Consider the following 22,375-nt stretch of genomic DNA (forward strand, 5'->3'; position numbering starts at 1 on the left):
GGGTCAAAACAACGCTAGACGTAAATTTCATGAGATACGAGTATCTCTCCCTTCATGAACTAAAGTATTTGTAACTCATTTTTATTTGTCTAAAATATAGCTGTTTTTAAAGTAGCTCAGAAGAATCCTGCTGTTTTTTTCCTACTTGCCAAGTTCTGTTTTATTTTCCCCATGAACATTAATATTGTTTCTCCACTGTAGGTACCAATGTTCTGCCTGGAAGCTAAACTTTGATGTACCAATGGAGAGCCTTCAAACACCATCTGCAAGTGCATCGTGTCAGTCAATAATGACCTAGCTTGTATAAAAAAAAAACCACCATTTTTTTTTTTTTTTTTTTTTAATGAAAAACACTCTGGGAAGTTGAAGCCAATCAAACATCACAAAATGTTTTAATTTAAAACTGTAAGTTAAACATAATTACTCACCTCCAGGCAGTCCATCCCAAACTTCCAACCAGTCATACTTGCAGTCTCCTTCAGCACCAGGCAAAGGATCGTTCTCCAGGTCAAAGGTGATAAAAGTAAGTGTTACATCCATGCTGGTAGGTACTATGATAATAAAGGAGCACTCCAGGTTGTGGGGGTATTTGTCTGGGAAGCCCGGAGACTCAATAAGACCCGTAGAACTTGTGAAATTCCGTGAGCAGTCTGAACCTGAGGAAGAAAAATGTGATAAATATAATTGTTTTTAATTAGTAAACAACAACAAACAAACAAATCACTTAGATATATGCTAACGTTTGGCTGGATTGAATGTTAAAGCTTATCCAGTCAAAAATATCATATTTTTTTCTGAACATGCTGAAAATGGAACATACACTTTCTAATCAAAAGTTTTAAACAAACACAACAGTAAATAATCTGTTTTGGTGCTTACTATTGTGCTTTCCTGTTCCTGAGCCCGAAAAAAGACATGTTAAGTGAAGGTCATTCAGGCATGTTAAGTAAAATATGAGTGTAATTCTAACAAAGCACTTTTAAGAACCATCTTAATTCTTTTAATCTTAAGGGTGTGTTGTTTATTTGATGACTCATTCGATAAATACTATTTTAAATCACCTAGGTCAGATAGCGTGCAAATTACTGTAGAGGATGCGACAGAAACAGTTGAAAATGTGCTTGATTAAAAAAAACGTTTTGTTGATTCTTGTATCCATGTTTCATGTGTTCTATTAACGCATGAACTCATGAAGAGATTTTAAAATCTAATTATAATTTCTAACTGCAGGATATGACATAATTACTAGGCAGCAGCCCCGGACACGTTCAGTTGGCCCATTAACATTATATCTTTAATTTGTGCTGGAGCTTGGAGAAAACATGTCAAAGGGCAGATTATGTGCTTCTATTAATCTGAGTTTTGTCCACAATTGAATTGTGAGGATGAACATTTCCCACAATAACTAAGAGTGATATTTCATCCAACACTCAAGCACATGCAAACATACTTCTTCTTTAGTCCGGAACCCTGCAGTTTGAATATAGTAGGTCTGTATAACTCTACCACGGTGCATAAGTATAAGAGATAAGTATAAGAATAAGTTAGACCCAAGTGACTTCTGTAGACCCATTGTTGTTGCCCACAGTACTTTTGTTCCTATCTTATTACCTCATAAACATTGGCAAAAGACTGCGCTCCTTTCTTTTGCCCCGTCACATGTACTCTATACCCTTGTGATGTCTGTTGACATCTACCATCTGCCATCTTTGTTTGTTACTGACCTACTTTTACGTTTAATATAAGATGTGTATCAATAACATCATTAACATGTGTATATTGGTTCTTGGGCATCTGTATAAAATAGGCACTTCTGGGTGTATGTGTAAGTAACCCCATAACACAACAAGTAGAACAGATTTGACACATAAAGCACCAGACGCACACGTCAGGCCCACAAATGAACATTTCACAAAACCACATAACTGTTCCATTTGGAGTCCACAGACACAGCCGTGAGTTATGGTAAAACTACTCAGAAATTTGAGACTCTTATTGGTTTATAGCAGGGATTTCCCTTTCTTATGATTTTGTCATCCCAATTAATATTGACATTTAAACTCAAACTGTGATGTTACTTAGGGAAATAGATTGATTCACACACAGTTTTGACAGATGATTTCCCTCGAACCATCAGAGTATTCTCTTAATGGTTTATTTTACCTATGAAAGAATAGATCTTGGGGACAGTGGTTAACAATGGTCAGCAATGTGAGATAATGCTGAATATGAGCATAGAAAGGTCTCAAGGCTTCAGTGAGAATGTAAACAAAAGCCACTGTTGGACTCTGTGTCAAATGTTGACAGTGTGTGTGTGTGGTGGGGGTAGCTGGGTTGTTTGGGTGGGAGGCTGGGTGGGTGCGTGGGTGTGTGTGAGAGAGAGACCTCTGGATTCTGGGTCACAATAACAGCTGGGGGCACCATGCCTAGACAGCGTCATTTGATTGGTGCCCACATTCTGATGCCTGTGTCCTGATTGGCTGCAGTATTATTTCAGGGTCCACAGTAACAGTGGTAAACAAAAACGAGAGTGACATGCTTTTATTGAAATGTCATGTACTTACTTTAAATATATTGCATTAATTAAAAGTTTTCCTCATACCATTTTAAATAAAATATCTGTGATATCGTACGGCTGAATCAGTCTTGGCATAATGTAAATACATTCGTGCATTGCATATAGACTAGACTGTTAATCTCTGAGGCTTGTAATTAGAACGCACAAGGGTGGGGAGCAATAGACCCCCAGTAGACAAAAACATGACAGACAGGGATTACGACAGACCCTCACTCAACAACGTTCATGTCAAAATTCATCTTTTTAATGTTGCACGTCCTTAATTGAAAAACTTATTTTTTAAAGTTTACAAGAACATCTCTTAATTTCATTGTGTAAATTTTAATAACCTAATCTGGATTGGAGAGAAAGGTGGAGACATTTTCAACACATGGACATGGACAAAGCTAAAAGAACAGAACCTTTAACAGTGTTACATCAAGTGAATCTTGTCAGCAGATGCATGTGCATGCAGTTTAACGCCACACATCAAACAGCGCTGCAACCTTAAGAGGTAAACAATGCTTTCAGTGAAAGAACATGCTCTCTAGAATGAAATGCATAATGACAGATGCATAATGGTAGAGTTCCACACTGTGGATGGTTAAGCCCCACTATCTCCTCGACTACAAGCATGTCTAGACTCGGACATAATCAAGGTGGTGTTATCAGTCTGGATAAGGAGAACATCATGTCAGAGTGTAAATAAGTTTTTCAAGGAATTTGAACACCAGTGGTTTGCCCACCAAGAACTTGTCTGAAAACAGAGCTACATACGAGTATGGAGGCCTGGATCCAAAAGACATTGATAAAGCAATCAAGCATCCGCATTACTCTCAGCCAATACTAGAGGACATTACAGCAAAGCTGACAGATGTACACTTTTTTAATGCTTTTGATATTGGTCTATCAAGTTTACAGAAAAAATGTCAAAGTTGATGACATTGGAAACTCCATTTGGGCACTATCTGTTCCTGCGTCCACCATTTGGCATAATTTCAGCACAAAAATAGTTTCAAAGGCAAATAGATGAGGTATACCAAGCATGACGTTATTGTTGACAGAAAAAAAATTACCATAACTTATGTACCATGCGTCAATCGTCACATTAAAAAGGCAGTCAGAGAAAATTAATGACTGAAAGGAGTCGTCGCTGGGGAGTCAGCCAAAAACTGCGTGTGGGTAAAGCATGGAGAGTGGGACATTTACTGGATTTTGGCTTCATCAACACTTTAGTAGCTCCGATCTTGTGTTAGATATTCACAAAATCTACACATGTTCAGGAACATGTAGATTTGTGCTTTGACATAAGTTTGTTAGAATTCAAGAATGCACTAAAATAATGTTGGTCACTATTAGAAATGTACATTTTAATTAATATTATGCTTTGTTATTTGAACAATAAGCAGATGTGTATAAAAAAAAAGTGATTCGAAGGGTCAATTCATTTTGTTTCATGTCAAATAAGTTCATTTTTATTTTTTTGTGATGTCTTTAATGTGCTACAGAGACAAGATTAACTGACTGTGGTAAAGTTAGTTTGATATTAAACATTCAGCTATATTTTAATTAGTTTACAAATCAAATTTTCCATCTCAGATATAAGAGAATTTGTCGTAGGGCTAGCCTAGGTGAATGTGAGGCAGACTTTCAAAGCAGGGCCAAGTATTATAAATTTAAAGTATTTTTTTCAAAATGCAGGGCATTTAACACAAAAATGTAAGTATAAAAATGTGTATGTGTTTGATTTATGCAGGTAATCCAATTCTAAATGATTTGTACTTGCGCACACTCGAATAACAATTACAATTTAAAGGGACAAATGGTGTAGCCTTATTCACTTTATCAAATAATTCATATTGTTTCATTTGATTTGTTTGTTTGTTTCTCTTTGCCAGTGACAGGCCTCACAGGGGCACGAGTCAGTGGCTTTGGGCTACAAACACATCTGTAGTTCTTACAAGTACATACATTTACTGTAGTAATTTGCTGTAATGAAAATACTTGCTTTGTTGAACTTAGTATGTTAGTCCTCAACATTATTCAGGGTAACAGCAAATATTTCTTTTATCATTTTGGTTGACCAGCTTTTCCTTTTACAACCGATCAGTTACTTTCAGGTCACTTCACTCAGAACATTCTGAAGCAAAACAAAATAAAGAAGCGGTTGTGATCTTAAAATTTGTAACCAATGAGCTAATGTTAGCTCTGTCTTACTCAGAGGTCTGGGCCAGGCCAGAACACTGATTATTGCTTTGTAGTTGATGAATTTTTATGGTTTCCTAAATGCTGCAGATGTGTCTGATTATAAAAGCATGTCTTTGTAATCAATTGTATTTCACGTTAAATCAATGTTCAAGTTTTCTTCTCCTTTACATCCCAAAAAGTCTTCAGGTGTAAACCCGGACACCATTGTTGTTTTGTAGAGACCGTTGGGTCAAGTGATTCACTGTGAACACTGTCATGCACACATGCTGTGTTTGTAACCTCAGACCTCTATGTGTCTGCATTTGTGTGTTTCAAGCTTAGTGCTCAATTAGCCAAGCATGTATGGAATGCTTTCAGAAGGGAGTAGAACAAGGTGGAAGAGGGAGCCAACACTCTTGTCTCACTTGCCCTTGCACATGATTAGTTATTCTTTTGGCTGACCAATGGCAGCATGAAGTGCAGCTACTTTCAAACACTCGCGCAGGCCCCCACAAACATGCAGACATAAAGCGCCATGAATGGGAGGGATGTCTTGCATTTATAACCCAAACAGGTCTCTTGGGGCCAGTGCTGAGACTGAGGTCTGGTCATCTATATATAGTATAATCACCTTAAATACTACAGAGCAGTCTCTCAGTTTGAGGAGAATAGACATTATCAAGGCATTATCAAGCTTTCATTTTTTTGTCTTTTTGTCATTTTTCCTTATGATTCTCTGTTTTTTGTTCTAATTTTGGCACCATTTACTATTTTAGTTCTCCTAACCGTGCCTGACTTATACTTTCAACTTCTGAACTCAGATATTTCACCAGTTTTTTGGAGTGGTGTTATATGGCCAACTTGGAGCTTTAGTTCCTTTTTTTGGCTGTGTTCTGTTTGCATTTTCCCTCTTTGTTCTCAAAGTAGTTTTGATTGTTCTTTCGTTCTTGCTTCTGCGCATCTTGGTCGACCCAGGAATGGTTTTATATTAGAAAGGATGAAATCTTCTCACCAACATGGGTATATTCATAGTGACTTTTCTCTTTGATTTAAGAATGTATTGTACTGCTCCTGAGCTGTGAACAAAGCACGGCAGACTGATTCTCCTGACATATTAGGAAACACTTGTTTGTTTTTGAATGAATTGATTTTCCCTTTTATTCCTCTTTTATTAACATACCTTGACCATTAAAAGTAACTTAACTTTTAGTTCTGATACTACCACAGCATGTAAGCAGTAATGTATCCAACCTTGTTTGAATTTTATCAAGAAGATAGAAGGGCACATTCTCACAACAGATCAGGAATTCTATATTTGTCTGGAAGCTCAAAGGATTTTTTTTGTGTTGTAAAAAATAAATAAACAAATAAAATCAGCACCACTTACCTGTTTTAAAGATTTCATACCGCAGCGAGAACCCTGCCCCCTGGTGAGCGTAGTCAGAAACAAACTTGATGTGAAATGAAGGGCCAGACGATATAATGGGTGCTGGAGCAATGTTGCTGCAATGCTTTCCCATTAAGTCTGCAGACTCGGTGCTCCCATCATGGATTTCTACATAGTCGTACCTGAGAAAAGAAGACATGTTTATTGTGGGTTAGTCCTGATATAGTATTCTTTCATTTCCTTTCATTTGTATTTTCTTTTGTCTCAGCTCATTTTCACAATCATTTGATGTTCCAAATAGAAAAGGGCTTTTGCCACCATTTGTTCCCTAGTCCCATCTTTAAGAATCAGAATCAGAATTCCTTTTATTGCCATTATCAGTTATTCTTTCACAATATGTTTTACCTTAAATACAAAAAGTGATAGTTGAAACCAAGTGTTTTGAACTGTTGAATGAGCTCTTCAACGTGAGCAAAGGTTTAATGAGGAAAAAGTGACTCAGTCCCGTCATTGCACAGATCTAACAACTACCTTTGTAACATTACCCTGTGCTATTAGAGACAATTTTAAATTTTCCACTTCTCTTGTGCCTCTCTTAGATTTCCTGGTTCCTTATTCATTCTACTCATTTCACTGAATATCTACAAACCTTATTTTGTGATACTGTGTAGAGTTTCCCAAATATAATTCAGCCTTTGCATGACATCTATTTTTATTTCCAGCTCCTCTGATGTTTTTGTGACTATATTCTCCCATCTGTTTCCTGGCCCACAGCAGGCCTGTTGCCTCTCAGTCTGGTTATCAAAAGATACCTGCCCTGTTCAAAAATAGCTGACTAAAAAACACTTCAAGCAACTAGAATATGAGAAACCACATCCGGTCAGACCAAATCCATAATAATGGCTGCTAAAGCCCTGTGTGTCTCTTGTGTAATCCAATGGACATTTGACAATCAATTATGAAACCCATAATGAAACCTATGTATGATATTTCTATTCACAATGACCTAATACATCCCTACAGCAACCTACACTCTTTTTTTTATCGTTTATTTGTCCAAGATGAATGATGATATATTAGGAGTTCCATAATCTACAATGTGTCTTTCAGAGTGCCATTAAACAAACTGTTACCATAATGCAGGTCTCATGACTCTCATGTTCTCACCATAACGCCCTCTTTACCCTCATTGTACTTGTTTACGATTTTCCTTTGGTTGCATATATCGGTTCAAACACTTTGTCAAATACAGTAATACTGACAACAGTCTGGCATGATTATAAATAAGTTCATATTTACTGTATGCGGTTTTAATTGTATGGAATTGGAAATTTAAAAATGCATGTGCATTACTTTCTTTTGAACGGATGTTATTGTCTATTTAGAAATATAGTTCCCGCCTAGAGGTGCACACGACCTATGTGTTTTAAAATCCTGTACATAAATAACATTAACGCAAAAAAAACCCCAAAACATCCAGGGAGCTGACAAACATTTCTGCTAAATTGATAACTGATTTGTTTAAGCTTTTGTTTGTTGTGGAAAAGTAGGAATTAATATTCACTGATTTATGTTTCTAGAGCTCAGTTAGTGAGCCAGTGAAGTGTGGAGGTCATGGCTTCAGGCCAGAATGTGGGAGGAAAAAATGTTGCTGGTAGTATATTATTATACTGTATCTAATATTATACATGGAAATAGAAACAGTGGAGAGATTTAAGGTTTTCTTAGATATATATGATGCAATTTACTAACTCATTTTTTATATAATGTTGCAGGAAAATGTCTGACCACTAAAGAACAAACACCTACTTACCAGATTAAAAGTTTCTTGCATAAAAATACTCAATACTACAATATCAGTTTTGAGATCTGCGTTGTGTTTGTCATTTGAAACTGTTCTTGAGAGTGTTTCTCTGTGTGTTCGTATGTGGACGTGACTCAGACCTAGAAAAGTGAATGCAAATGTATCCGACACAGAGTGGATGTAGTCAGAGAGAGAACATGACACTGCGTTCAGTCGTCCACCTCATCTGTGAGGACGGACGGCGACAGGTGTAGCCGGCCCCTCTCGCCCCCTCCTGTTGGTAGAGACTAGAAAGGCCTTTACTGCTTCATCTCAGCACATGCACACACACATCCCCGCAGGTTATGCACCGACTAAATCTAGAGATGCATTTAAGGATTGTAACAATCCGTTTATGTGGAGGAGGTAGACAGAATCTTCCTGTTTCATCTCATGTTTGCTTTCATCTTTTCTCCCTCATCTCTTCCCCAACACATATCGTGGACCCACTCAGTGTTGCACACCTGCCCACCTTCTCCTTTTAAATCCACTTGTTAACATGTAGAGAACACAATATATTTCTAGCTTTGACTTCTTATACCTGGACATGTGACACACAAACATGTGCGTAAACCAACCATCAATAGATATTTAAAAGCTGTTTTTTTTCCCTTATGGTCCAACTCATAGTATATTTATGAATGTAATTATTAGTGGGTCTACCCTATACAGATACATACTACCATACATAGATAATGCAAACATTACCGATCATAGAAACTAGAGTTAGTGCTGCGGACGATGAAGATATGTGACCGATCTACTCACTTTTTCTTTTTTTTCCAGGCCTTTATTTCCTCGATCCAGGATAATTAACGTTAATTCACTTTTGTAAAACAACCAGCATCATTATCTGTAGTTCAGTCTTGTGTGCCATTGTTCAAATTGCTACTTGAGTATCAACTGATACCAATCAGTGTTAAAATAGTAACTTTCTTGCCCTACTGTGAGCTAAAACTATAAAGACGAAACAAAAAAATAACTACATATGTAATAACAAAGTTGGTATGTATTCAAATGAAGTGCTAAATGTTTACCAGCATTTTGAGAAGGTTAAGATAATAAAGTCAAATGTAAAAAGTATCTGTCTTTGCAACACAAAAAAGCTCATGAAGTAAACACAAACTTCAAAAAGTTCTTGAACAGGAAATGGAATAATTTAACGTTGTTTTATTTAGAAAAACAACAACGCAAACGCAACACGCAAATGTTTGGAAAAATACTTTTTTTGTAAACGAGTCAAATAAAAACACACATAGTCTTCCCTGATTCAAAATACATTTTGCCAATAAATGTTAAATAAACGGACTCTAATGTAATTATATATTAGAACAACAAAATTATGTAAAAACAAAAAATCTAATTTTCTGAATCAAAGAAGCTTCAAAGAAGCTAAACATGCGCTCTAGTTTTGACTTCTACTTCAGTGCGCGAAGGAAGCTCATCACGCTCTTAAAAATATTTGAATACAGTAAATCTTTGGTAAATTCATTAGAAGTAAACCGTTTTATATTTTTGTGACCCAAACATCGCCTTAAAGTCAACTGATGCTGAAGTCTCTTCTGACGTCACATACACAGAACTAACCATTCTCAACCCTATTTAACCAGTATTGAACACAAACTCAGTATTTATCAAATTGATAATTAATTTCAATGCGATTGGCGTGATACTCCTTTTTAATCTATTTTAATCTTGTGTTGTGACTTCCATCCAGCAAAACAACAGAGCTGATGGTGTTAGCAGTCGCTGCAGCGCATGACGTCAGCACAAACATGGAGTTATTAAACTCCCTGGATGAGATGCGCCGATCACTTTTTCACAGATATCCGATCCCAACTTTGAGAGGTTGAATCGTGCTGATACCAGGATTGGATTGGTGCATCTCTAAATGTAATTCATGTGTGTTTTTTGTGTGAGTAATCTGTTTTAACTAATGATATAACACACAAACCTTTGGTTAATCTATCTTGGTTGTGGCTGCTGAAGATGGGGATTCTCAAGAGTAGCTTCTCTTTCATAGAGATGTAAAAGTCAGAAGCACTGCATGGGGTTTAACACTTTGGCTGGTTTGAATAGGAAAACAAACTCCCAAACTCTGCATCTGTTATGGGGGCTGAAGGTATGTTTCAAAACAGACAAAATAAAACTTAAAATCAAATAATTCAATCTTTAGACATTGAAAAACTTCCTAATTTGCTGGCAGATTTTTTTTTAATACTGTTAAAGAAGAGGTGCTTGTGGTGATTGTCATAGCAGTTATCGTGAACAGATTGCTGGGGTGCTTTTATATGAGGGGCCGTTTGAGACAAAATTCAGTTTTTCTCTCACATCTACTACCTTCTATCAAACTTGCTCACATCTACTATCAAACTTTGTATGAGCACTTAATAGTATGTGTATAAGTACTTGCTTGGATGTGCATTAGAACTTGATAGTGAGTGTGAGAGAACTTGACAAAAAGGAAGCCAACTTGATTACAAAAGAAGCTGCCTCCTTTTTAAAAAGACATTCAAAATAAAGTTGTTTAATCATTAATTAATCTCCAGCACTTTAATACAAATATTTTCCTTGGTATCCTTTTATGCTTGATATCATCGCGTTATTTTATGATATCGTCGTATTAATAATGTAGTTAATAAACTTTTCTGCTTAAATATGTCATATCAGCCTGAAGTGTGTCTAAGTGCTGGACTGAAAAGCCGTGGAGCCTGAAGAATAAACTCAACGCTTGGAAGATAAGCATGTAGGTTGTTTTATTATTATTAGTTCTAATTGTGCACATCATTGTTATATTGTCTCTTTTAAATACACTATTGCAGCAATATTACTGCTATCACTAGGAACATTTTTGCATGTTTAAGGTCACTTGTGTTACAACACTGAAAAAAGTTTTACGGACTATAAAAGTTTGTTCCTCCAGTTAATGATTTGGAATTGGATCTGAATTACTTTGTGAAGAAGTAAGTCTCATACAGTAATACTGTGTGCTTGTTTAGTTTTATCAAGGATTTTATATTTAGACAGGTATTTGTTTGCGTATGCTCCGGTGCATTGAATCTGCTGAATTTCCAAATTCATTATTCTTTGTCCAACATGACTCCCTGTCTGTCTCTGATTTCCTTGTATTTAATCAATCTTTGTCTGGACCCCGTATTTCCAAATGTCTCCACTCTGATTTTTTTTTTTCGGATCTTTTACTTCCTCGTCTCTTCCTCTCATCCCTCGCAGTCTTGTCATTTATCATGAATCTAAAATAGTAGCCATAATTTAAAGAATTATTTTAACTAACTTCTCATCCTTTTTTTCAGATTGATGTCATTCGAAAACAAAGAAGCCAAAAAAAATATTAACTAAAGGGGGATCTGGCAAATGTAGAAAGTTTAGATCAGTCCTATTTTTCCTGAGATGTGACACATAGGAAATACTTCAGTTACTCATCACAGTAGATGATATAAGGATCAGTGTGAGGACACTGCAGAGAATATATATATATAAAAAAAAGTGGCTTCATTGAAGAGTGATCCTTTTAACGTTTCATTATTTCTCCTTCACAGACGACCAGGACATGCAACAGGAAGAGCTTCAAAATACTCTTTATCCTGGGGACCAGCAAAGTTCTAACTCCAACAGGTTGTCCACTTATTAAGTGGTTTGAATCGTCTCTCAGGAGACGACGATCATTTGCAAACACATACAAAGGCAGATGAAGCAGTGGGCTCTTTTTGGGCGAGATTTATATACTCAATTTACCATTTAACTTTTAAACGTTCCGTTCATGTGCTTTTCATTTTCACAACTTGTGTTTGTTCACTTCTTAGGTGTTATGGTTCCTTTCTGTTGCCAAAGAATCTAAGGAAAATGTTAATCAGGATACAAATAACCCACAGTCAATGTGTTTTTGTGATGGTGGTTGGTTTGTATTCAAATTCACAAACCACTATGCAAAAGAGTCTTCTGAGTTGTGTTAAACTTATATATTGTATAATTTCAGATGTACTTGTGACAAGACAACATGCAAACAACACTCATAGTACAGACATAGAAACAATATGAAAAAATGTTGTTATATATATTTATTTCTACACAATAAAACATGGAATGTTTTGAGATTGATTTGTCACAATTTTTTGAACCATGACCCTTCACACAGAAGTGCTTGGAGCAATGTGAAGTTATCCCAGTCAGTAGCAAAAGCCCGAGAATCATCATCCGGGAATTTTATGAATTCTTGGGGGACAAAGTAAAATTTTTTGTAAAGTTTTTTCATACGTCTCACTATAAGGATCCAATAGGCTTGACATTAAAAAAAAAAACAGTTCTTATTTCCTTTGATTATTATTTAGGTTTCAAATAGGCAGTTACGTGTGTATAAAAGGTGAAGCAGAACATGGATTACCAAGAAAATCGAACGATAAAGTGCACAACGAGGAATGATTATAATAAAATAACTCACATGCTTCACCTTCCGAGCGTTGAATTCATTCTCCGGGCACTTTTGTAAAAAGTCCAGCTGTGGTTTATAAGTTGTTCGCTCTATTATTACGGAATATAGACGCACTTCAGGTGGATATGACGTACTGAAACAGAAGCATTAACTATCTATGTTTTAACGCTATAATATCACAGAGAATATTAATAAAAAATTAAAAAAACATAGAAATAGTACAATTATTCTGACAAATCTTATTAATTTTATTAATATGGCCTTATTCGGTGCCTTACTTTGGTGTTGTCATTTTGTAATTCTTTAAAAGGTTTTTTTTTACTGATATATACAAACATGTATTCAAATACATTCTTATAATTACAGTGATACGTAGCTCTCCCTTCACATCAGAACTGGCAGAGCACACTAAGTCCCAAAATATACTGACAGAACACAGCTCGAACAATGGAGTTTTTTTTTTATATAGTTTATGCTCTTTCAAAAAAGGCAGAGATTCAAAGTTAAGGTTAGGAACAATTATCAGATAAAACTATACGCATCTGTAACAACATATGCATAGAGATCTGCTTTTTTAAGTGTGTCTGGAACAACACAGATCTCAATGAAGTAAAACATTAAAGGCAGCTTTTTTCTTTAAACCTAAAAGAGACTCAGTGACTCTACTGTGTGTCTGATTTAAATTAAGTTTGTTCCTGTCAATTATAAGGTTACGTATGTCTGTCGTCCAAAAACACTCACACCCTCTGCTCCCTTGCCTTGGCCCCTGTGCCCCCTGACCCAACAGATCAGTTTCAATCTTCCCTTCCACTCACGAACACACACATACATACAAACACATATCCAGACACACATACTTTTGGTGATGGGTGGCTACAGACTTAAATAGCTCCATATTTAAGGAACCTTGTAAATAACAACCTATTAGGCTTGATGTGTCACTAGCATGACACTTGCATTTCTCAGCATCTCTATTTCAAGAGCAGATGGTGGTGAATACGAGGTTTCTGGTTCATTCTCTGGACGTATGTTGTTGTGACCCTGAGTTAAACAGACATGATGGTTGAGCTGGTACTCTTCATCACAGCCTTCTGACATCAGTCTGTGAGTAGAAAGGCCTTTGGTGCTGAATCAGCATAGAAAGAACTTTATAAGTAAGAGCCATATGCCCTGTATGAAATGAGCAAATGAGAATTCCAAATGAATTTTCTTAGCCAAGGAAAAAGAAAAGAAAAAATCGCAGGTAAAATAATAGTTTTCTAAAGCATTTCATTTTCTATGAAGGTCTTGAGCACAATGCATCATGAAGAAGTTAATAAGACATACTAATGCATTAATAAGGATTTACAGAAGATGTTGTGACTGTTAATAATCTTAAGTGTCAATTTATAACAAGAGTTTTAGTGAAGTGTTATCACTGTCTTTGAATTAAAATTATATTAAACCTGACATAATATTACAATCAGGATGTTCAAATCCATAAAGAAAGGTGTATTTGTGATGCCATTATTAAGTGTTAAGTAATGTGTTGTTCAGTAAACTGTTTTAAACATCACATTAGCTGACATTCACAACACACTGTAAAAGGTATTCATCTCTGCATGTTCTCAAATTGGTCTCATAGCTCTGTACCAGCATTGATTCCATTACATCCCAGCATGCTTGTTCAGCCTTCTGTCTCTTTTATCTGTACCTCTGTAATGCATTCACACTACCAACATGATCAATCTCTGCTGCACAAACCCACAAGTCGCCAAAAATCCAGACAGCCCACACACCGTGTCATCTGTTTGAGTGTGAAAGTATCCTGGAAGAGTAAACGTGTTGTAAGTAAAGTTTAATAATTATCGATGAGGGAAGGCAGAAGGTCTCACTGTGATCATCATAGGCAAGCAAGCGCCAAGGAAACAGATGGAGAAACATTTGAGTGAACATACACAAACAGATATACGCTGATACTGAAAATACTGTTTTTTTTTAAACTCTAACCAATAGATTCTTCTAGTCTACCTGCAGTCCAGTTTTTCGATTTCAAAGTGTGGGTTGAAATTGAGGACGATGCGTTGTGAGGGTTCTGGTGCTGTGATGACCCAGCGACAGTTCTGGTGAGGTGGATACTCGAGTGGGTAGCCAGGTGTCGTAATGTATCCGGCGTGAGTGGCATCCAAAATTCCACCACATGGCTCAGGCGCTGCATGTAACACACAAAAAAATAATATTAAGATACAAAGATATGTAAACTTTATGAATTCTTTGTCTAAACAGTATTTTGCTGGTAATCCATTATCCTATTTAAAATAACAACTTTTAATGGGACTTTTAAAACATTTAATTAATAAATGTGATCCATAAACATCCAACATAAATAGTTCCAACTAACAAAGACACAACTACAGCTTATTTAAATAGATAACTTTATTTAATTATTTTCGAGCAAGCGAAGATAAAAGTGCTGTTTAAAGTAACAGAAAGTGACTTATAAAGAAGTGTGTGTCAGGAGGTCAAAGGTCAGTGCAGCGTCACCGTTCACAATGACTGTTCTGTACGCACAGTGCTACACTCACCCATATTGTGATGAAGTTAATGCCAGCAAGCGGATCCACTCTTCAGCAGTCAAATGTCTGTATATATGTGTCATCAACAATGCTGATCATTGAAGGCTGCAGATGGACTATGACACAGACGGCTAACTCGTATTTATGTGTGGCACCGTAGACTATAACATGTCCGCTGCACACAGAACCACTGTTTCAGTTCCATGGCAGCCATTGTCCAACAATTGATTGACTGTGTGGAATATGTGCGTTAACTGAACTTCCCCTTTGTCCAGGAAGTGGAAGGTATATGTTGAAGTTCTTGTTGAACATCCAAACTGCTTTTGTTAAGTTGTTCTTTTTCTTTCCCACTGAAAGCTCACCAATAAGAGGAGCAATCTTCAGCAATACAAGGATTGTTAAGACTCCTTCTTAACAACAAACAGGATGGTTTTGTTCATTTACTTTCACTAGAGCTGCTCATCAAGATACCCTTTTAAACTGAACAACCAAACATAAGAGCACAAACTAATACTGTAGAGGATTAATGTAAGAATGTGTGAATCTACCTGTCAAGTAACCACATGGTTAAAGTCTTAAGCTGTGTTGTGTTATTTATTGCTGGCCTGCTGAGAAGGGGCACAGGCCAGTTAAAACAACTCAGCAAAATACAACATATTCGAGTGCTATTAATAGGACAGCTACTGTAAACTAACTCTCTGAGCAAGTTTCATGCAAACTTCAACACATGTGAGGCATGACATTAAAAACTTTTCTGGTCACGGGGCTTCAAAATAAATTCACATCAAGTGTTACAGATATTTGGTCCTGTTGCTGTGATTAAACGCTGGAATCTTAATATGGCAACTATCTCATAAGGTGTGATCAGCTCCATCACATGTTGTGAACAAAGTTTTCTTGGCCGTCTCCTATCTGTTTCCAGTCTCCCTGGTGACATAAAGTCATAGGGGAGTAGAGTTTCATGGCCCATGTAACTAAGACAGAAGTATTTCATCTCAGCACCACCTGGATTTGTGTTTAACCACTCAGGAATCTCACAGCACCATCAGCCAAACCCTGATTTTAGCACACAACACTGCTAGCTGTAGCTCCAAAACATTTATATATAAGTGAAAATCAGAGATGTTCACATATAAATGAGAAATATTGCCAAATATCAGCAATCTTTGCTTTTTTTTCTTATTTTTTTGTAACCTTTTTTTTGTATAACATTAGACAGTTAGACAGTGTCAGAGATGCACATAGATGCACATAGATGCACATAGATGATCGGTAAATAGTGAGATTTGCCGAAAACCCTTACACGAGAAAAAGACCCCAAGAAACTTAAACTTCTCCACTTGAGGCAAGGGCTCCATCTCAACCCAGAGAGAACAATCCATCTTTGTCCTGCTGACAACCATGGCCTCAGATTTAGAGGTGCTGATCCTCATCCCAGCCGCTTCACATTCAGATGCAAACCGATCCAGCGAGAGCTGAAGGTCACAGTGTGATGAAGCCACAAGAACCAAATCATCCACAAAAAGCAGCGATCGGCAGAGCTGCTCCTCGAAATCCTGTCCATGAAAACCAGAAACAGGATTGGAGACAAAGCACATCCCTGATGGAGACCAACTTTCACAGGGAATATATCCAAACTGCATCCAAGAATCCGCACACAACTCCCGCTGAGGGAATACAGTGATTGGAAGGCCCTCAGTAGAGAGCCTCTCACTCCATACTCCCGAAGCAGCTCCTACAACTTCGCCTTGGGCACTTGGTCGTACGCCTTCTCCAAGTCCACAAAGCACATCTAGACTGGCAGGCCAACAACATCCTCAGTTGAAGTCAGCAACAATCCAACCTTACTGTAAACAGCTTGAAAACTCTGCTGCTTCCCTCTTCTGAGGTGCTTGACCGTTTTCCAGAAGCGCCTCGGTGCTGAACGAAAGTCTTCTTCCATGGATTCTCCAAACTCTTACCACACCCTCTGTTTAGCCTTTGCAAAAACCAAAGCAGCAACTGCTTCTGGCAAGACACTGGGTCTTAATAAGACTCCTTCTTCATTCGGACAGCTTCCACCACAGCTTGCAACTGAAGCTTCAGCCATGGCGGCTTTTAACACCGACCACTCATGTTCGATGTCCCAAACCTCCAAAGGGATGTCGGCAAAAGCTTCTTGGATGTGTGAGCTGAAAACTTATCTGACAATTTCGTTTTCCAGACGTTCCCAGTTCACCCACACTACACGTTTGGATTTATCTGGTCGTTCCAGAGGCTGCCATCGGGGCCAGCTCACAACCAGATGGTGATCAGTTGACAGTTCTGCCCCTCTCTTCACCCGGGAGTCCAGAACATACCGCCTCCAGTCAGATGATACGTAGACTTCCCTATAGCTTCCCTATGTTCAAACATGGTGTTTGTTATGGACAAGCCATGACAATTAAAGATCTAAAACAGCACATTTTCATATTTCATATAGAAAATAGCTTGAAAGCCCAGATGAAAAGGTTAAGGTCATTGATGCTCAGCTTCTCATTATGTGTGAATAGAAAGGAAGATGCTAAATCAAGACAGCTTGTGAGAAAAAGAGTTAGGGCAATGAGAGACAGGGGACATGTTGGACAAAGAATGTGGGATGAGGGAAACGAAAGATGTGCAACAGAGGCTTTTAAAGTGTTGGATCACTCCAGGCTTGTTTCTCGGTTTCTTCAGTAGTGCAACATGTTGGCGAGATAAACCTACTTAGTAAATATAAACTCTGTTTTCTTAGAATAGCATAAATGGGGGAAATAGCATAAAATGATTGTTTGTTTTGTTTGTAGATCTTATATTCCTAATAATGCTTTAAGATATAGTTCACCCAAAATTCAAATTTCACTAATTTTCTACTCACCCTCATATTGACTCAGGGTTGGGTTTATATCTAATAGGGTTTATAATGTAACGTATCCAAAATGACAAAATTATTTAAATACCTCCATACAGCTCGTCTATTACCTCCCTCTAGTATTGAATCCTCAACATGAGAAATTGTTCCTAAAAAATCTAAAATCAGTCTATATTTCCTTTAGGTGAAGATCCCAGAGTAAATCTTGCAACGTGTTTCAATGAGGATGCATCTGTAGCTAGAGCTGAGAGACTGGGAGTTTCTGATAAAAACAAATAAAATAAAAAGGAAAGTTATTTACAACAATATCGCAAGGTATGGATGCTTTTAAGGTTTTTTTGTTGTTTTTTTGGACGAATATAAAGACGGCGACAATTGAAAGCCGGCTGCTCCATTAAAATGGATTTACTTTTTGCTAATTCTAAAAAGAAAAGGTTACTCCGAAAGTAATCCCAACCATTAGTCGACCCGATAGTGAGTAAAAAGTAATTTAGTCTAATTAGTGTAATTAGAATTTTGGATGAACTATTACTTTAATGTATATGATTCAAAAATGTGAATTTTGCTCTCATTCTAATTCCAATTTCAGCTCACAGTAGATGTTCATCATGGCCATTTGCTTCAACATTACAGTATTACACCACAGCACCATGTGAGAACTGATCCGCAGCTTCACAACATAATGCACTTCTTTCCCCCCTCTGTATATTCATCACTGGATTCAGACCACATACACACATAGACATACAGCAGCAGGATAAGCAGCAATAAATGGTGCTAAGCAGCCAAGCAGGGATTATAAGACAGGCCACTGCATTATTTATGGGTCTCTGCCACGTTTGGTATTGCATCCTGATAACACCTATTCAGCAACTTTTCCCTCAACACACAAACAGAAGACAGATGAACTCACAGAGAAAAAAAAAGACTTTTTTCATAGACTTTCTACAATAAAACACACTAAAAACACAGAAAAAGAATAATATAAATAAAAATAAATATATATTTACATTTTTTTTTAATCCATCCATATTAGCTACAGACCTCAATTCCTTAAATGGTGCATTTATGGAAGGCAGTATGACTGTTCAAGAGCCTTGACTCTGCATATATGCAAGATGCCAGCCCTTCTAATCTTTGGATGTTTTTGCCTTGCCTAGCAATTATGACAAAAACACACAGAGAGTTGATTTATTCATATCTTAAGTCAAATATAATTCAAACTGCATCATTGTAAACGATCATATGGTTAAGTTTTTTCAATACCTTGATGATGTGCTTAAACCCCAAATCATTGTCAAATCAATTTTAACCTTTAACCTCCCCACCCTCACCTAACCCTAACCCGGTCACCCTATCATTCTTTTTATTTAGGGATTTCTCTCATGTGAAAATGAAACCCCAACTCTGAGCACAGTACCGTATGCGACATTTATTATTTCCCTTCCCCCTCTTATCATTTTGCTGGATTCAATTTTGTGAAGCATGTAATCTATAACCCTGGTGGAATCTGAACACTGCAGTTTTTACATTTTTAATGATCATTTGATTATTATCATCTCTGGTCTGGCATATTTATATGACTTCATTCTAGCTTACAATGTCACGAAACACAAACAGTCCAAATATCGGTGTTGTATTTTTCCCCTACGTTTTAGTCACAAAAACGCGTCTACGTTGTCCTAAAATAAAAATAGAAAAGACAGCAGGAGCAGAACAGAATGGAAAGAGGTGCAAACCAGTGCCAAAACATCTGTCTCTCATCATCTAAAAAGAGAAAAGTCAGCAGATTCAGCAAAATGCAAGCTCAGATTAGGTTTCGTATTTCTGCAGGTTTTGAATGAGTAATATACAAAACCAGATGAAAACTTAAACAGTGGATGGCAGGAACAGTAAAGAGATGGATAAGAAAGAATACGCGTGTGCTATTATAGGAGAGGTGAAGTGCCATGAAAGAGGAAAAACAACAAGATGATTCAGCGTGAACGGCGTGAGAAATAAGAAAACAACCTGTGGCCCAGCACGGCTATTCCAAATTATCGGGGGACTGCTAAGGACATGAAGAGCACACATCCACACCTGCATCAATGCATCACATTACCCTTTTATTTAGGATTTGGCATCTGTAGAAACACACCATTGCACACTTCCTGTAATTGCCTGTGGTCATTAGTAAAAGCCAATAACAATACTGGAATACTAACAGTTTTGCTGTATGAACATTAATCGTCTTCTTTCTCACAAACAAGAGAGGGAGTTTGAAGTCAGGAAACATTCTGATGGTTATTTGCTCACTTCAAACCAGGTTGTTGATGTCGGGGTAACCTGTGGTTGTACCCTGTTTTAGATACTGTAAGACCCTGGATAATATTCTTAAAATGCCTTCTTTTTTATAGTTTAAGAATGGAAACTGCAGTCTTAGTTTGAGATTTAACAATAAAAACATGTTTATTTCTCTAATAAAAATGTGACCCTGAATGAACAAATTGTGTCATAGCATTTTTGCTGTGATGTCATTCTTTAATCATTCTGCACTGCTTTGTGGCAGTGGAAAATTGTCCGCTGAAAAGCAGCCAGAAGCTCCTGTTTTAAAAGGTATTTGCTTTGTCTTAGGTTTCTGCTAAAATCTACTCCACTGCCTTCCCCCCTAATTCACAAATGCTTTCTTATAATATCTCTCACTCTCTTCGGTCCTTTCTTTTCTTCTATTTTTTTTTTTAATTGCATGATTGTTTCATCTTTAATATGTTTGTTCAACTTTTCTCTCTGTTTTAATCCCTCAACCAGCCCCTTCAATTAAGAAGCGTCATAATTTATTCACTCATTTTTATGTTGGTTCTATATATTTATTTGTATTAAAAAGCAGTCAAACGAATCTCCAAATTGCCTTGGCTCAAACCAACACTGCATTAGACTAGCTGAGATGAAGATGCTGCTTCAGGAACCCCTTTCTTCATCGACACCTGTGGGCCTACCTGCCCACCTCTGTGTCGCCTTAAACAGTTTCATAATCAAGCACATGGCAGCAGAGCCTCCATTGAGGTAGACAGCCAGTCTTGAGTGGCCAATTATGTCCGTTTATCTCGCTTCCAGGCACAGCTGCGATCAAACAGACTGAAGAAAGAGGATCAAACTGCGAAGCTAAAAAAAAAAAAAAATCATTCTTCCATTTCGTTTGCTCCATCTTCTCACAGCTTCCCCTGTGACTACCTGTATCCTCCACTACCGGACTCTGCTTCACCCCCTTTCTAGGTGTAAGTGCCAAAAATTACCAACAGAGTGCCTAGCTGAATTCCCGCTTATGATGTAAAATGGTTTGTATCTTAGTAGAAGCATCTTGCTGCTGATATCACATTTAAACTAGACTTTTACTTGGATCCTATTATTGAAAATTTAGTAAGAGGAAAAAAAGGAAGACAGAAAGGTGAATCATGCCGTGATCATACTCCTTTTGAGCTTTTGGATTTAATTCAAGTAACACATACAAGACCAGTGAATAACAGAAAGTAGTTTGCTAAATAAAGGCCGTCTAAGTTCTCTCTGATTACGCCTCATACATGTAAAACATGGCTTTTAAAAACTACTTTCTTGATCTGTTATTTAAATTTAAGGGTGACTATAGGTTGCCTGGTTATGGATCGCTCCAGATATTTTCCTAGTAACTTTGCAATGAACGTTTTCAGGAGAACAAAATGCATTAAACATTATTAAAATGTCACAAAATGTTACATTTAAATGATTTGAATGAATTTTGTTTATACAGTAAAACTCAAGTAAGTGTTAAAGTGTGCAGTTATAACCATTACCTACTTACTTAAATAGGTACAGAATTATTGTGGCCCACAGAACACAACTCCATCTCAATGCCCGGTTCACAATATAGCTGTTATAGTTTAACTTATACATCACGATAGAAGTAACTAAGTTTTGTGGAGAGATTTGCTGTTCGGAAACAGATTTTCTCAGAATTGACCACTCAATAAGGTCATGGGATCTGGAAAACTTCCTTAGCGAAGCCAATTACGTTGTAAACGAATTAACAGGAAAAAACAACATTTAAATGATTTATCTAATTTTGATCATGAAAAAAGCATTTTCCTTTTACTGTCAATTTTAATATACATGTGATATCAGATTTGTAAATAAAAAGTCTTAATACGTTCTGAATCAATACCTTGGACATATGCCTTTTCGGGCTTTGATGCACTAAAAAGCAAGTATGAGACAGTAAATTGTTTATTCTCATAACGGAAATCCACTTTTGAAAGGCGAGCACCGGGAGAACCGCTCGCATCCTCTGTGGAAGCGGAGTTGCGGACATCCCGAGAAGATGAGTTACGGTTGAGATATTAATAAATGGCGTTTATACAAACAATCTAACAGTTAGTTATTCATTTGTGTCATTTTTACGTCTCCAGTTCCATAGATATTAATAGGTTATTCGCACATTTAGCTTTTAGGAGAGCTATTTTTCCCAATTCAAACTATATTTCAAAAACAACAAATTAACTGTTTTACTGTACTTAATAT

The 22,375-nt window shown here is 36.9% G+C and overlaps 1 protein-coding gene across 1 annotated transcript in view; it reads right to left on the reverse strand.

Annotated features, from left to right (window-relative positions):
- Positions 1-22,375, reverse strand: part of LOC148068838 (neuropilin-2-like) — a 68,045-nt gene that overhangs the window by 44,939 nt on the left and 731 nt on the right. The window contains exons 2-4 of the mRNA XM_087804730.1: positions 14,432-14,612; positions 6,132-6,313; positions 429-656 (exon numbers count right to left, since the gene is read on the reverse strand). Of these exons, the coding sequence (XP_087660856.1) occupies positions 429-656; positions 6,132-6,313; positions 14,432-14,612 (591 nt within the window). The remainder of the gene's footprint in view (positions 1-428; positions 657-6,131; positions 6,314-14,431; positions 14,613-22,375) is intronic.

This window comes from Callionymus lyra, chromosome 12 (genome assembly GCF_982586985.1).
Source record: "Callionymus lyra chromosome 12, fCalLyr1.hap1.1, whole genome shotgun sequence".
Taxonomy (NCBI): Eukaryota; Metazoa; Chordata; class Actinopteri; order Syngnathiformes; family Callionymidae; genus Callionymus; species Callionymus lyra.